The sequence below is a fragment of the Herpailurus yagouaroundi genome, unplaced genomic scaffold (genome assembly GCF_014898765.1).
Source record: "Herpailurus yagouaroundi ecotype Mexico unplaced genomic scaffold, PumYag 29, whole genome shotgun sequence".
In the NCBI taxonomy this organism is placed as follows: domain Eukaryota; kingdom Metazoa; phylum Chordata; class Mammalia; order Carnivora; family Felidae; genus Herpailurus; species Herpailurus yagouaroundi.
The window spans coordinates 118,342,266-118,359,090 of NW_024412377.1; the positions used below are offsets into that span (position 1 = coordinate 118,342,266).

The following is a 16,825-nucleotide window of genomic DNA, read 5'->3' on the forward strand; positions in this document are numbered from 1 at the left end:
ACAGCTGTATGTCAGGTGTAGAGGGTAACCAGTCCAAAATGAAGCAAGTCACATGCTCTGGAAGAAATGTCTTGAGAAAGATAAAACTGGGCAGCACTCTATTACTCTTCCTAGCATATTTTACAGAAATATTTGTCTCTTTAAAGGTGTGCATGTACATCTTTACAAAAGTCAAACAAAAAATGTTCTTTACAAAACTGAAAACTTTATTCCAGGTCAGGCCATGTCTGTCTACCAATCTTTAATAGCTATATAGAGATACCTACAACTATCTCACCATCTCCCGCCAGGCACGTTGGCCATTTTCAGCACCATCCCAATACAGCACTGCAATAAATCCTGAAAGCATGTGCAGGCTGACCCATGTGGGAAAGAGGGTTCTTCTCAAGCCCTCTCTCCCTTTTTGGTATATACTTTCTTATTTGTAAAAGTAGTGAACTACAAATAAACCCAATGAATTTATATTAACTTTCTTTTCAGAGGCTGGAGAAAACTTCACAACCCTTCCTCTGGGATATCCCACACCAAAGTTAGGAATCGCTAGCTGAGATCACCTTCTCAAAGAAAATTAGGAGTTCTGGTATGCTTCCAAGCTTCTCCTAATTATTTGTGTCATGCTTCCCAATACACTTGAGCTTTTTAGGTCCCCTATTTTAAGCGGTTATTTTCTTAAAACATCAACTTGTGAATGTTACAATAAACACCACAAAAGTTGTTTTTATAAAAAATTTCTAGTAGACTTCTACAGATGTAATCAAAACATCCATATTAAAGAGCTACATTGTCTAAGCCAATGTAGCTTCTAGGGTGCTATATTCCATTTCTTTTCGTTTTTATTATTTTTTCAAACAAATTTTTTTGATGTTTATGTATGTTTGACAGAGACAGAGGGGGACAGAGGGCGAGCAGGAGAGGGGCAGAGAGAGAAGGAGACACAGAATCCAAAGCAGGCTCCAGGCTCTGAGCTGTCAGCACAGAGTCTGATGCAGGGCTTGAAACCATGTACTGCGAGATCATGACCTGAGCCAAAGTCGGATGCTCAACCAACTGAGCCACCCAGGAGCCCCTTCTTTTCGGTTTTAAACAACTTTATTGAGGTATAATTGATGTACAAAAAGGTGTTCATATTTAATGTATACAACTTGTGAGTTTGGAGATAAATATACATCTAGGAAACCACCACAGTCTATGACGTAAACATATCCACCTCCAAAAGGTTCCTCGAGCCCTTTTAATTTATTCTTATTTTTAAGTGATATTAAAAACCCTTAACATAAGATCTATCATCCTAGCAAAAATTTCAGTATACGATATAGTACTGCTAGCTATAGGCACTATGCTGTACAGACCTTCAGGACTTAGCCATCCTGCATAACCATTTCCATTTCTTAATCTACATAATTACACAGTATGCTCACTTTGTGAAATTTATGATGTTTAGATTTTAATGTATGTATATTTTTCTTCAACACAGAAGTTTGTGAAAAGTATGGGTGTGATACTGTGTTTTAAGAAAATATATATATATTTGCCATTTCCAACATGGATGGAGCTAGAGTATTATGCTAAGCAAAATAAATCAGAAAAAGACAAATATCGTATGATTTCACTCATGTGTGGAATTTAAGAAACACAACAAATGGCAAAGGGAAAACGCAATGGCAAAGGGAAAAGAGAGAAGCAAACCAAGAAACAGACTCTTAAGTACAAAGAACAAATGGATGGTTACCAGAGGGTAGGTGGGTGGGGAGGTGGATTAAATACGTGACAGGGATTAAGGAGTGCACTTGTGATGAGCACCGGGTATACCTGGAACTAATATTACAATATATGTGAAGTGGAATTTAAATTAAAAAGAAAAGAAGAAGAAGAAAAAAAAAAAAATATATATATATATATAGTGTCTCTGTCCTGGCTCCTGGCAAGAGCTCCTAAAACCCTTTTAATTTCCTAAGTGATAGGAGAGACAGGAGCCTCTACTGTTGTACCTGGCTTTTGTCCTGTCGCTGAATCAGATAAAGAAGAAAAGAGCAAGTTTATATTATTCATACCAAGCCCCTTTCAACTACATCAAAGTTAGTGCCAGGAGGTGATTTCTGGAAAGTCTCTCTAGAAAACCACAGGATGGCAGATAGTTGCCAGTGGAATCAACCATGTGATTAGAACACTGGAACTTTCAATGGCTGGTGACTGAGTCCAATCACCAATGGTAAATGATTTAATCAACCATGCCTATGTAAGCTGTCCCCATAAAAATCACAGCCAAAAGCGTTCAGAGAACTGCGAGCTTGGTGAACATATCCATGTACCAGGAGAATGGCACACTCCAACTTCACAGGGACAGAAGTTCAGGGACTCAGGACACTTCCAGACCTCGTCCCACATGTCTCATCATCTGCCATTCAACTGTACCCCTTACCATATCCTTTATTATATTATAAACCAATAAACATAAGTGCTTCCCAGAGTTCTGTGAGCCATTATAGCAAATTATTAAAGCTGAGGAGGAGAACAGGGGAATCCCTGAGTTGTAGCTAAACTGAAGTGTGTAGAAGGTACTACTTGTGATAAGCATTTGAAGAGAGGGAAGGTCTTGTGGGTCTAAGCCTTTAATCTATGGGATATGATTCTAATTCCGTGTAGTGTCAGAATTCAATTCAATGGTAGGACACCAGCTGGTATCAGAGAACTGACTGATAGAGAAAAATCCCTACACATTTGACGTCCAAGTATTCAATGTATAGAGGAACAGAGTTTTTCAAGACGCCTCTATTATTTCATTTCATTCTCATTTCAATTTAATTCAATTTATACTTTGATACTGATCCAGTAAAGAGTGGCCAAGACGGCCAGTTGACAATGAGTAACTATATTGGTAATGTATTACTATTTGTAATACATCAACCTTAAAAAGCTCTCAATAACACATACTACATTAAAATGCTTATTTTTGAAATAAGCTACCTTTTTTTTTTTTTTTTAAGGAGGCTTCATGCCCACCACTGAGCCCAACACAGGGATTGAACTCACAACCCTGAGATCAAAAGTCGGATGTTTAACCGATGGAGCCACCCAGGTGCCCCCAATTTTAAGTGTTAGCATAACTAGTCTCTACCTCAGAGTCTAATATCCTGCATGGAAATGGTCTGCTTCTGTTTAAAAATGTTATTCAGTTTAAAACTTTGTCAAAACAGGGGCACCTCAGTAGCTTCGTTGGTTAGGCATCCAACTTCAACTCAGGTTATGATCTCACAGTTCGTGAATTCAAGCCCCGAAGTGGACTCCCTGCTGTCAGCACAGCCCACTTCAGATTCTCTGTCTCCCTCTCTCTCTGCCCCTACCCCACTCTATCTCTCTCAAAAATAAACGTTAAAAAAAAAAACTGTCAAAACAAAAAACAAAACAAAACTATTTCTGACTCAAGTGATCTTTTATCAAAAACAAGATTAAATAAAGAAAATCTTAAGTTAAAACTTATAGTTACAATTATATAAAATACTTCTAGAACGATGTAAAATATACATAAATGTACAGATATACGTAAATCTACAGATAGCTAGAAAAGTAAAAGAGATGCACTTGCAGACTGAGACATTTTCAATAAAATTGTTGTTTTAAATCAAAATACAAATTTCAGAAATGGAGTTACAAAGTGCAAATACACGATCTAGATACTTAATATGTAACTTAAACTTAAATTTAACTTAAATATGTAACTTAACTGGTTTCTCCCTGATTTTACACTCTCATGCAAATAAAACGAAGTACTAAAAAAGTACACATATTAATTCCAAATGTTTGCTTTTCCTTTCATTTCTTACACTCCAGTTTTAAGAATTTTACTCAAAAAGGATGAGAACCTTTAAGTAGTCTTTATTTAAATGGAAAAATGCTTGATATTTTTCATCTTTTTAAGTATTACTCTTAATAAGAGGTAACACCATCAGCTTACAAAATGCCTGTAAAATTGGGAAAGAATTTTAGCTCTCAATATGCACTTGTAATTTAACTCAGAAACTATAACACTCAGCAGCATGAAGAGTCACGTCACTAAGGTTTTAAAGTAACCCTTCAGGGATATTTAGGTTAAGCACTGCTGCAGGCGTTACACATATAGCAATGAACAAAGTTCCAGCCCTCAGAATTTATATTCTGCAGCCGGAGAAAACAGTAGATAATTTTAGATAATTAGAGCTGTGAGTGCTATAAAGGAAAGAAAGCAGAGACACATGGCTCAGAAGACACTTGGACAAGCACCTGAATAAAATCATGGGGCATATGCAAACACCTAGGGGAAGAACACTCCACACAGAGGAAGAGCCAAGTATCGGAATGTACCCAGCTTGTTCAAAGCACAACAAAGGAACTGTGGCCAGAATGAATGAATCTAAGACAAGACCTTCAAGAACTATGCAGTTAAGAGTGTAAGTATAATCTTACAAGCCATGATAAAGAATTCCAGTTTTATCCTAAATGAAATGGTAAGCAATGTACATTTTTTGAGCAAGGGAACAGTAACAGTGCCTTAATTTGCCTCTTAAATGTAAAATTAGTCTGGCTGCTATGTGGAAAAAGAACGTGACTCCAAAAAGCAAGAACGGAAGGAAGCAAAGAGGTCAGTCAGGGGCTACACAGATGCTGAGAAATGGTAACGGTGCCCTGAACTACAGTGTTAGTGGGGGAAATGGTGAGTAAGTTGCATTTACAAGCTTTTGGAGGTAGATTTTGCTGACAGACTTGAAATGCACAGAGGGGAGAAGTAAGGAATCAAGGAATGATTTATACTTTTTGATAGAGACCATTACACACAGTTTAAAACACACACACACACACCCACACACACCCCTACTGTGTTTGAAATGCAGATGCAAGTATCTTTGGAAAGTCATGCTTTTCTATTACACAGACTAAAATACATGTCTGGCACAGTGTAAATTTCCTCTCTTTATAAAAAGTTTGTGATGAGACCTACATGCATAATGGCACAAACAGTGCAGAGAATTACGCCAACTATTAAATTACAAATCAAGAATAGACTACCAAATGAAATCTTGTTGTAGCTCAATAGCCCTCTAGCAAGTAGTTCAACATACTCACCATTCTACAGCTCAGTGTCAGGGTGGTCCAGGTAATTCAGAAACTATGTAAGTTGGAAGTGTGCAAGGATTTAGAGGACAAAGCGATCACTGTGAGAGGATATGTATTGCTGAATCATCACAGGAATAATGGCACTCAATAACATGGCAAGTCTAAATCATGTTGACACTAAATGAGCAGAGACCCTCAAGTGTCCATCAATTCTTTAAGCTTATGATGAAAAGACATTCTAGGGGCGCCTGGGTGTCGCAGTCGGTTAAGCGTCCGACTTCAGCCAGGTCACGATCTCGCGGTCCGTGAGTTCGAGCCCCGCGTCAGGCTCTGGGCGGATGGCTCAGAGCCTGGAGCCTGTTTCCGATTCTGTGTCTCCCTCTCTCTCTGCCCCTCCCCCGTTCATGCTCTGTCTCTCTCTGTCCCAAAAATAAATAAACGTTGAAAAAAAAAAAAATTAAAAAAAAAAAAAAAGACATTCTAATAGATGGTGCTTAGATGTAGACTTGTGTGCTTACACGTAAACGGGTCTCTGAGTGTTGTCTACCTACCACACACACTCATGCATATATACTGGCACAAACAGGAAGGCTACAAGACCAGGGTCCAGTCATGGTCCAATCAGTCGGGTAGGATTGTAGGTGTTTCTTCTGCCTTTCTACTCATCTGTATATTGCTATTTTTCTACTATAAATCTGCAACATTTGCCCAGTAAAAAGTAAATTAATAAACGCATTTAAAATGATTTTGAAAACTCCCTGATACACATCAGCATATTATGAGGCACAAGGACAGGATACTCATGAAGCAATACCCACGTCCATAATAAAGGCAAAAATATTCAAGTATTTCTGAGGCAGAAATGCCCACAGAGAGGGTAAATGTGTTCTAAGATATGAGACTATGCGTTTTGAGTACTGTGTGGGGGGGGGGGGGGGAAAGGATGGCATTTTATTCCTTTCGTTTTTAAATTATGCTGTTAAGGGATATACATTTTTAAAATAATGTTATTTTCCTTTTACCTGTTTTCTCTCTTTAGGATTGAGAAGTAAGTACCGAGGATCAAAAACTATCTTGTGCAACTCCTTCTCCCACGTTGAAAAAGCAGACACCTTTAAAATAAAAATGTATTGCCTCATAATTAAGTTGGCTCTAAAAACATAAAGGTCATATAATTTTCCTTGAAATCTACAGGACATCTGCTTAAAAAGGAGGCATAATAAAAACCATACTGAAGTTTCCATCACTAATAAATGACAAGCAGTGGGAGGCTAGCAACGGCAAATTTCCACACTAATTGGCTCTGAACATTTCTGTATTATATAGAAATAACACACACCTAATTACTCATTAAAATAACCACTACTGTGTGACATTTTAAAAATCAGTACATCAGAAAAAGCCTTGAAGATTTGCATTTTGATTTCCCATGCTTGCTCCAATCTTGTGAACAATGTTGCAATTTTAAATTGAACAGTTAAACTTATTCAAATGAATCTGTGAACATAACCAAAACGTCAAAACCCCCTCAATTAAGCTCTATTAATAATATCATAAAGTACCAGTTCTCCTTTAACCAAAAGCCATTCTGGAAGTATTAAAAGAAAAATTACATATACCTTACCTATCCCATGTCGTCCACCACTCTGTAATGTTAATACTCTGTTAATACTCATCTTATATTACTCACCAAAATTTAATGACCCAACAAATGTTGGGTCAACATTTGACCCAACAAATAACATTAAATGTTATTTGTATTTAAAAGGACAGTAAAAAGGCATTTAGTCAAACAAGATATGATGAGCCAAGAAAAAGGCTGCTTGAGAGAGTACAGTAATTTGATAGGCTTCCCTTACCTCCCCCCCCAAACATGAGCACTAACCTTAGATTTGACCTTTTAGCAAGACATATTTATATTACTTATACAAAACAGAAATATCTCCCCCAAAGATTGTTTTCTGACCCCTCTCTCTAGCAGCATGTCCTTGAACTGCTTCATTCGGGCCTCCAGAGGGACAATGGCCCTTTCTCGGGCAGCTTTAATTTCAGCTTCCATGGCAGCTTCTTTCTCTGAATCAATGTCTTTATTATCGTCTCTCCTATAAAAAATAAAATATAAGGCATCAACTGACAAAATATTAACAAGGAATCTTACTAAAATCTTTAAATCAATGGAATATTCAAGACTCACTACTGAGCAGCATATTTTTGGCAAAAAAAAATTATATTGAGGGTTTCAAATGAACTCTAAGGGATAGGCAACTTTCATTATAATAAAGTTACATGAGCTTCTAATGATGTTACAATGGCTATATTGTGCTGTCTCTCTGTCTGATACACAAAATGAACTACCTTACTTTCAAAAACAAACAAAAGAAAAACTAACATTGCAATAAAACTCTATGTGTTAGAAACAAGCAGCACAAAACATAATTTTTAGTTCTTGAAATGATATAGGAAAAATAGTATTTTCCAGAATGTTTTACATTATAGATCCGTAAAATATTTTTATCTAATAAAAACTGGTATAAGTCTTAGTAATCTCAAATATTTATTTTGAAAATAAAATGCAAATATCTGCAAACTTGGCCAAGTGGTTATGTGAGATATATACCTTACCTACCTGACATCTTTTTTACTCACTTTCTGGGTGGTAACTTGAGATTTAAGTTGAAGGACAGGTCCCAGAGAGCAACATAGGCCCAGGAGTAGTTAGATGGAATTAGAACTGTTCATCAATGACTAAACTACTTCTTTTTCCTCCAAAAATGCACCTCAGGGCTAAGGACAACCCTGTTGCTGTATGGTACTCAAGTGAGATTGTAAACATGAAATTGAGTCACCTCTCAAACATCTGCACTATGAAGAAGGCCCATTCATATGAATAATCCAAAAGAGAAAGTAATTCAATAATATTTGGGTGTGTCTGAGCAGATCTTCCTCCTTAAATATGATCTGCTAAGTATCAAAATAAAATTGGTTCATACTCCCTACACAAACTTAAGGGAATTGGGAAAAACAAAACATCACAAATTTCAAAAGCATGCTATATAGGGAAGTGAAGGTAGCCCAAGAGACTTAAATGGCTAACCCGCAAATATGGTTAAGTGAGAGGTAATTAGCAATTTAGGGAATGAATCAAAAGAAATAGAAGACATAGTCCGTGACCTGCAGGAACTTAGCGAGATAGTCTGTGACCTAAGATATGCACAAAACAAACAGGTAAAAGTAATTTGCCAAACAATATACCCTCTTATAATAATTTATTTAAGAACTATTTAAATAAAGAATTAAAAGACATCCAAGAAATATAACTAATGAAAACAAATAACCTTTACAGAATTATACTAAATAAAAATGTCACAATACAAACTATCACTATCTATCTCAATAAAAGAAAGAAAGAAAAACTAAGCCAGGAAAAATAGGCTTTTAACTTTGTACCTAAATAGAGAAGCTCGGGCAATCCACATAAAGGACTTCTTTGACATTCTCCTGATAAAAGCAGTTAAAAACCTTACAGAGTTGTCTATAAGAACAAACAATTAAAAACAACCTAAAAGTTTAACATTGTAGGAACATCCAAAATTATGGTTACATAAACAGAATGAATACAGTCATTTATAATAATTAAGAAAACAAATGTCTTATTCTAATTTTTTTTTTTTAAAGCACACAAAGTCAGTTGATTACAACTAATAAAAGTATTTACATATTTGGTCAAGAACTAAAAAGTCAACTGCAAAAATGAAAATAGCTGTGTTACTTTGGTTGATTATGAGTGACTCTCTTTAACATCTTAATGTCTTTAATATTGTCACTAATGATTTTTTAAAAAGAACCACCCTTCCGAGGGTTTGTCTCACTGATTTCCTTGCCATAATTTGGCTGCATTCAATCTGTCCTTTTCAGATAAGGACTATGGATCATCCAGTTCCTAATAATGTCTTCAAACTTTCCGTTTTGCTGCTAAATAATGGTCCCATTCCTCCCCCTCCTCCCGCCACAGCCAAATACCATCTACCCCCCACCTATGATCCCCCTTAATTAGTAACATTCCTATTTCACCCAACTACAGAGCACTGGCCAATCTAATGCTCCCACTTATGGCAGTCTCTTTCTCTCAAAGCTCGTTCTAAGCTCACAGGTTCCCTCTACACCAGGTATTAATAACCACAGACTCAAGGAAGAGCTAGGTGACAAGTATATAAAAAAAAGAGGTAAGTCTGTGTATCTAGAACTATGAACTTTCTGAAATGGTGTCTGTTAGGGTCTACACTAAAGGAGGAAGTTCATTTTTTATAAAATTCCAGCTTAATGAATATCTGAAAATAATTTATCAACTAATTCCTAAAACGTCACTTGGCTTCATAATATACACTTAAATAATCAAATATTCTGCAAATCTAGCAACAGTAAGGACACCATTTCTACACTCTAAAGCAAAGCTTTCTAATATCAGGCCTTAGAGAGCAATCATGACTTCGGTCTCCTAACAACATACATATTAGTTGTCACATCCACAAACTGACTGTGACTTAATTAATAGCTATAATCTGCCTGAATTACATAAACTCTAAGTATTACTTACTTCCGTTTTTTGGCTTTAACAGGTTCATCTTCATTAAGTTCTTCCATTAATTCCTGTTCTTCTTTAACTGTAAGATCAAATTTAATTAAACCTTGTCAGAATATAAAAATAAGCAAGCAACAATTGAAATACTTAAGTACTCATCCTTCTGCTACCCACTACCAGAACACTTGCTTTAATAGTATGAAAAAGTAGGTACAATTTATAGTTCACTCACTTGCACTCATAGAGAATTGCCATTTTTGGATGGACAGCATTGTCGGGGTCGGGTGCCCTGGCAAAAACGTATCAGTTATTATTATGAAGTTACATGCACATATTACATAATCTTTTCTTTTAAAAAGTCACCGTTTCCATAACGTATCCATCCCATAATATTCTCTCCTCTATAAAACATTAAACAAAACACAATTCTATACTTCTTAAATTAATCTTCCCTTTATATTAAATTTCTAATTCACTTTGAAATGTTTATTCATGACACATGGGAAAAACTAATGCCTAGTGTCTCTAGCAACAGACAGGGAAAGTTTCACTGATTTGAAAGTGACTCCTAAGCAAAAAATGTAGCACCAAATATACACAATCCATGAAGACTTCTCAATTATTGTAAATGACATGGATGAGAATTTATTTCATTGGAAGTTATTAGTGATTCATTTATGCTTCTATATGTGATGAAGGGGGGGCTCTATAAAAACAATCCTATCAAAATGAAGGCAAATTACCAATAAAAAATATGCAATCAAAATTATGTATAAATATTGGTGTTCATTATATACATTGAAATGCTGCCTGACATGAGGTACCTTAAAAGATAATCTCTTAAAAAGGTTTGTCTTTATATTGTCAGAAATAAGGCTTGCCTCCCCTAAGTTTCAATTACTTTAAAAGACTAAACTTTGGGGTGCCTGGGTGGTTTAAGTCCGTTAAGCGTCTGACTCTTGATCTCAGCTCAGTCCTGATCTCTTGGCCAATATGGAGCACCACGTCGACCTGCTTAAGATTTTCTCTCCCTCTACCTCTACCCTGACCCTGTTCGCTTGCTCTCTCTCCAAATAAGTAAACAAATAAACAAAAGACTAAGCTTTCATAGTTTACCAAATCTTGTACTTTACAAATGTTTAATAACCAGTATTTTAAAAATACGCTGTACAATTTTATTTCAAAAAATATTACTAGTTACAAAAGGTGCTAAAAGAACACTGAGAAATGTTTTAGTATTATTAATAAGCAAATAGCAAACCTTAGCAAAGCCAACATTATCTTGGACTAAAAATCATGATGAGGCAATTAAAAAAACACACATATAAATTATCTTACAAAAAAAACTGTCCAAATTCTCTATTTTTTTTTAAATAACTCTGTTATTGAACTCAAACTAGGATCGTGGACTATTTCCCATTTCTCAAATTTGTTATATTCCTTGAAAACAGCAAGCTTTCCTAAATGGCCTCATATTTTCTATAAAAATATTAAAAGAATGTTAAAATTAGAAGACAAATTCCTAATTGAAAACTTACTTAGTTTCTTTACTTCTTCCATTCCTTTTTTATGAGGTGGCTCCTGAATAATTTTGTCAACATCCGCCCTTCCAATCAGATCATCAGGTCGGTCCCACATAGAGAGACGGGTGGTAGGATTATAAAAGAAGACCCGCTCATCACCAGTCCAAACAACACACCTACGAATTGATTCAAATATCAGTTTCTCAGGTTATGGAACATATTTGACAGATAGGTCTCTTACTGTCATCCTGCTAAAGGAGAGGTGGTGGTGGTGGTGGGGACACCTCCAGACAGCAGGACTTAGCCAAACATGACTTTTAAAGGAGAGAGCTGATTGGCAAAGGTTAAGAACAGCAGCTCAACACACAAGTGGATAAAACCAGGAAAAGCAAAGTAATTCATATAATTAGTAACTTGGTCTGGCTCACTCAATCTGAGAGTGCTGCATTTTTACCTACCACAAAAGATGAGTTCAATGGCAACAAACAAGAATGCTATCAAGCAGTTCTAAAGCTAAAGAACAGACCACAGCACAGTATCTATTACATAGTTCTTCTATATATTTCTTACCAAATCAGAATTTTACATACTCAAATGCAACCTGCTATGAAATCTTTAATATCTCATTATATCTAACACAAAAAATAAGTACTGACTGCACTATGACACCATAGCCCACTACAGTTCACTGTTCCTATTATAACAAGAAATTCAGACAAAATAGAAAAAATAAGAACATAAGGGCTCTGTACAGTTTTTAAAAAATAAATATTTAAGTTTGGAAGAGAGTCAATGTTTACAGCAGCAACTGCAAGGGTGTAAATTTCCCACTTTTCCTCCCTGAAATCTCTGCCCCGAGAGCCCCGAGTCACACAGTAGCGTGGTCAGAGCGGCAAAGACAGCAAAACTTCCAGTAGAAACCAGGTCTCTATGGTCAGATAATTAAAAGTTCATCAACAGCTGCCAAGCCAAGTTAATCCAGATGTTGAAATTATCAGACAAAACCTCTATTGCTGAAATAATGAAAGACTTTCAAGAAGCAATTATAACTGGAGTTCATGAGATGAAGAAAAAACCTGAATGAAAACATGGTTCTCATTACTGAAACAGAAACTGTAAAAAAAAAAAAAAAAAAAAAAAACCCAAAAATTATAGAGACAGAAAATACAGAAATGAAGCAAAGGAAAAAGACAAGCCAAGAAACTTAGTCTTATACCACAGAGAACAAACTGCTGGTTACCAGGGACACGGTGGGTGGGGAGAAAGATGAAACAGGAGATAGAGATAAAGGAGTGCACCTGTGATGAGCACTGGTGTGGTATACGAGTGCTGAAGCCACTACTTTGTACACCTAAAACTAATAGAACACTGCAGGCTAACTATACTGGAATTAAAATAAAACGAAAATGAAAAAAAGAAAAATACACAATTGAAATTCAATTTCTCTAGCATAGAGATGAGAGGAAATAATCAGTGAACTAGAAAGTAGATCAGTAATTATCCCACCAGAAGAACAAAGGCAGTAAAAAGAATCAACAGAGATTCAGGAACTAAAGTGACTATGTCAAAATGCCTTACGTAAACGTCACTGGGATCCCAGGAGGAAAGGATATTGGGGTAGAAAAAAATTTTGAAGACACAATGCCCCCCCCCAAAAAGTCCAAATTTGGTAAAAGATACAAATATTAAAGAAGCTCAGCGAACCCCAAGCAGGATAAACTTCATGAAAACCATACTTAGAAACAACATAATCAACCTGGTGAAAATCAAAAATAAAGAAAAATCCTTGCTAGTTGCTAGTAGCTAAGAAAAACTATGGCACACTACAAACAGGGGAACAAGTCCAATGACCATGGATTTCTTACCAGATATCCTAGAGACAAGAATACAGTAAAACAACATCCTTAAAGTGCTGGGGTGGAGGGAAAAAACACTGCCAACCCAGAATTCCCTATACAACATAAACATCCTTTGGGAACAAGGGCAAGATAAGATATTCCCAGATGAATAAAAAATAAGAGACTCCCCCCCCCCCCCCCCCCCCACCCCCCCGGGGGCTTTTTTTTGGGGGGGGGGGATAATGAAAATGTTCTAAATTGAATATGGTGATGGATGCACAATTCTGTGAATATATTTAAAATCAATGAGTTGTGCACTTTAAATGAGGGATGTGATTTATCTCAATATAGTTATATTTTTAAGAAATAGCTAGACAAAAAAAGTATATGCTACAGGATTCTCGACACGATATTCTATAAAATACAAAGTAATCTAAAATAACAGAAAGCAGAGGGACACTTAAGGATGGGATTAGAGGGAGGGATGGACTACAAAGGGATACAAGGAAACTTTCGGGATTACTAGAAATGTTTATTTTGATTGTGGGAATGAACTTGAACTATTTCAGCTCATCGTACTTCGACGATTGTACTTAACACACATAAAAATGAGAAATGTAACTTTTGATTTTGGGGTTTGAGTCCCATGTTGTGTAAAGAGATTACTTAAAAATAAAATCTTTTTTAAAAAACTGACAAAATGTGTAATGTACTACCAAACCAAAATCTTTTGTGGAAATGGACTAGATACGTTTTGTCATGGAATCCAACAAAAAAAGTAAGGCTCACTGATCCTAGGGAATACAAAATGCTTCCACTTCTGATCTCTCCTTACAATTAATTTTATTTTTATTTTATTTTTTTTTAATGTTTATTTATTTTTGAGACAGAGAGAGACAGAGCATGAACGGGGGAGGGTCAGAGAGAGGGAGACACAGAATCTGAAACAGCCTTCAGGCTCCGAGCTGTCAGCACAGAGCCCGACGCGGGGCTTGAACTCACAGACCGTGAGCTCATGACCTGAGCCGAAGTCGGCCGTTCAACCGACTGAGCCACCCAGGCGCCCCTACAATTAATTTTAAAAGCATAGGGGAAGATAAGTGTTATTATGTTCCATTAGACTAACCCTGAAAGGGGCACCTGGCTGGCTCTGTAGGGGGAGTTTGTGACTCCTGATTCTCAGGGTTGTGAGTTCAGGTCCTGTGATGGGTGTAGACATTATTTAAAAATAAAATCTTTAAAAAATAATTTTTTTTAAAGAATAATCCTGAGATACTTAAGCCATCTTGTTAGATGTTTAACTTTACTGGGGAAAAAAACCTATCCTAAATTTTCTATGCCAGTTTCTAAAACACTATTTAACTAATATAAACAGTAGTAACTACTTTAAGACAGAGATTCTATTTTACTAATTGATGTTGGTTTCAAAATACCAAAGTGTGCCAATATAGCTCCAATATAGCTCCAACAGTACTAGCGGTAAATGTGCAGTGACGTTTCAGAATTAACAGGGGAAATAATGGACAAAGAATTGTGTCAAAAAACTGCCCTGTGCTAACAATATGAAAGATAAAATGTTTAAGGGTGAAGTATACTACTATCTGCAACTTTTAACCCATGAAAAAAATAAGAATGGTTGGAGATGCATTGAGCGATGAAGCAGATACGATAAAATGTTAGCTGTAAAAGTCAGGTGGTCAATATTTGGTGCTCGCTGTTCTAGAAACATTCAATGTTTCTCTCTGTTTCAACTTTTTCATAATAAAATCCCACCGTAAAAAAAGCTCTGGAAACAGCAACAACAAAAAACTTACAGAAACACAACAGCAAGCTAATTAATTAGTAGACCTGTGCCACTCTCAGTATATGCAGAAGAGAGTAAAAATTAAAAGATAAATTTTCCTAAGTTAAAACGCAACATGCACTACAACACAGATAAAGCATGGCAAATACAGGCAGCCCTCACTCTGTACTTTGTGGGACACTGTAAAAATAACTGCAAGTTAAATCTGTATGATGCAATCTTAGTAAGCAATGGAAAAAATTACAGTTAGTCCATGACCTTTAAAAACTTTTGTTGAAACATTAAAAATTCTCTTAGAACCAGAAACTAAAATTTACTGATCCTAAGGAATACAAAATACTAAATTTGACCTCTCTTACTTTAAAAGAAATAAACTAATGCTGAGAAATACCAGGGGAAAAAAATCCCAACATAAGTAAGGGAAATATGAAACTTCATGTTTTACATTTAGCTTAACTCTAAAAAACAGTTCTTCGAAGAGCAACATCTGAAGATACCAAGAGATAGGTAAATTTGATTATCCAAATGAAGTGGCATACTCTGCTCAGCTGAGTAATTTGTTTTTTCTTTTTTTAAGATTTTTAAATTTTTAAGTGTTCTCTAGACCCAGCCTGGGGCTTGAACTTACAACCTAAGATCACAGACCAACTGAGCCAGCCAGGCACCCCGTGAGTAATTTGTTTTGCTTAAAGTTAGCACTTACCCATTTGATAAGAAATAGAAAATAATTAATTAAGGAATTAAAGTTCTACTGACAATACATTCTTTCACTGACAAAACTTGGAAAATCATCTGGACAAGCAGGTATCCTTCATGTATTCAGATAGAGACTATAAAAGCACTAGGAACACATAGCTGCATATGGGGAGGTGGACTTCCTAAGAAAGACCTAGAAGCTGTAAACAGAAGATCAATAAATTTCATTTCATCAAAATATAAAATTTATGTATGAGAAGACAGCAAAACAAAAATGAATAGGGAGAAGCTGTAATGTATGTAAAAGTCAAAGGCGTTAAGAGCATACATAAGAAGCTCTCTCCTATCATTAAGAAAAAGACAAATCCACAAAAAAGAGGAGGAAAACTGTGAAGAAGCTATCGACAACCAATGAACATGAAATAAACTCAATTACACCATGTATTCTGGAAACATCCAATAGGACTCCTTTTCTTAAAAGGTTACCAAAGATTAAATAGACTATCCCTACACTGGTGTGAGGGAGAGAACACTGGTAGGCTATTGCAGGGAATATTAACTGGCACAGTCCAGCCTGTCCCCCCAAAAAGCCTTTCTGAGGTCAACTTAGCAGTATCTACCAAACTATTAAAGAGGAGTATCACTTGATTCAGCAACTTCACTTCTAGAAATCAATCCCAACAGAAATACTTGCAGGTGTTCACAAAGAGATATGTGTAAGGATATCCTGAATGTCAATTTTTGTAATGCTGGAGGGGTGGGGGAGGGAAGACAAACTAATCACCCATTTATAAAAAAAATTATACATTTATGGAAAATTATGCTATCACAAATATATTTGTACAAAAACAGCAAAATTTCTGGGACATATTTAGTAAAAAAAAAACATGGAAAATATATTGTTTTTAAGACACTATAATATGCATGCACACCACACATAAATCTCTATACACATGTATACAAACAACATAGCAAAGGGTCCAGAAATTGTATGAAATCAAATTTTTATTAATGAGAAGGCTTGGTGAAGGTGGAATTCTGTAATTTTTTACTTCCTGTAATTCGTTCATATTGTATGTTTTTACAGATTCACATATTCTTTTCTAATATATGAGACTGACGAGAAAATTACTCAAAGCAGGACACAAAAATTATAGATATAAAACAGAGAAAAAGAGGTTTAGAGGATAATAAATACAAGAGACCTGACATGCAGATAACATGTTCCAGAAAAGGAAAAAAACAGGTAAAAAGAAGCAATAATGGGGGCGCCTGGGTGGCGCAGTCGGTTAAGCGT

At 35.9% G+C, this 16,825-nt stretch overlaps 1 protein-coding gene across 6 annotated transcripts in view; it reads right to left on the minus strand.

Moving 5' to 3' along the window:
• Window positions 1-16,825, minus strand: part of TCERG1 (transcription elongation regulator 1) — a 62,215-nt gene that overhangs the window by 19,001 nt on the left and 26,389 nt on the right. For 4 of the 6 annotated variants that reach the window (XR_005784172.1, XM_040453621.1, XM_040453618.1 and 1 more), the window contains 6 exons: window positions 11,206-11,366; window positions 9,900-9,956; window positions 9,683-9,749; window positions 8,536-8,586; window positions 7,055-7,190; window positions 6,111-6,200 (listed from right to left, as the gene is read on the minus strand). Coding sequence is in view for 5 of the 6 variants with exons in the window: in XM_040453621.1 (XP_040309555.1) it covers window positions 6,111-6,200; window positions 7,055-7,190; window positions 8,536-8,586; window positions 9,683-9,749; window positions 9,900-9,956; window positions 11,206-11,366 (562 nt within the window). In the remaining variant the exon portion in view is untranslated. The remainder of the gene's footprint in view (window positions 1-6,110; window positions 6,201-7,054; window positions 7,191-8,535; window positions 8,587-9,682; window positions 9,750-9,899; window positions 9,957-11,205; window positions 11,367-16,825) is intronic. The other 2 variants (XM_040453624.1, XM_040453617.1) reach the window with 1 other exon arrangement.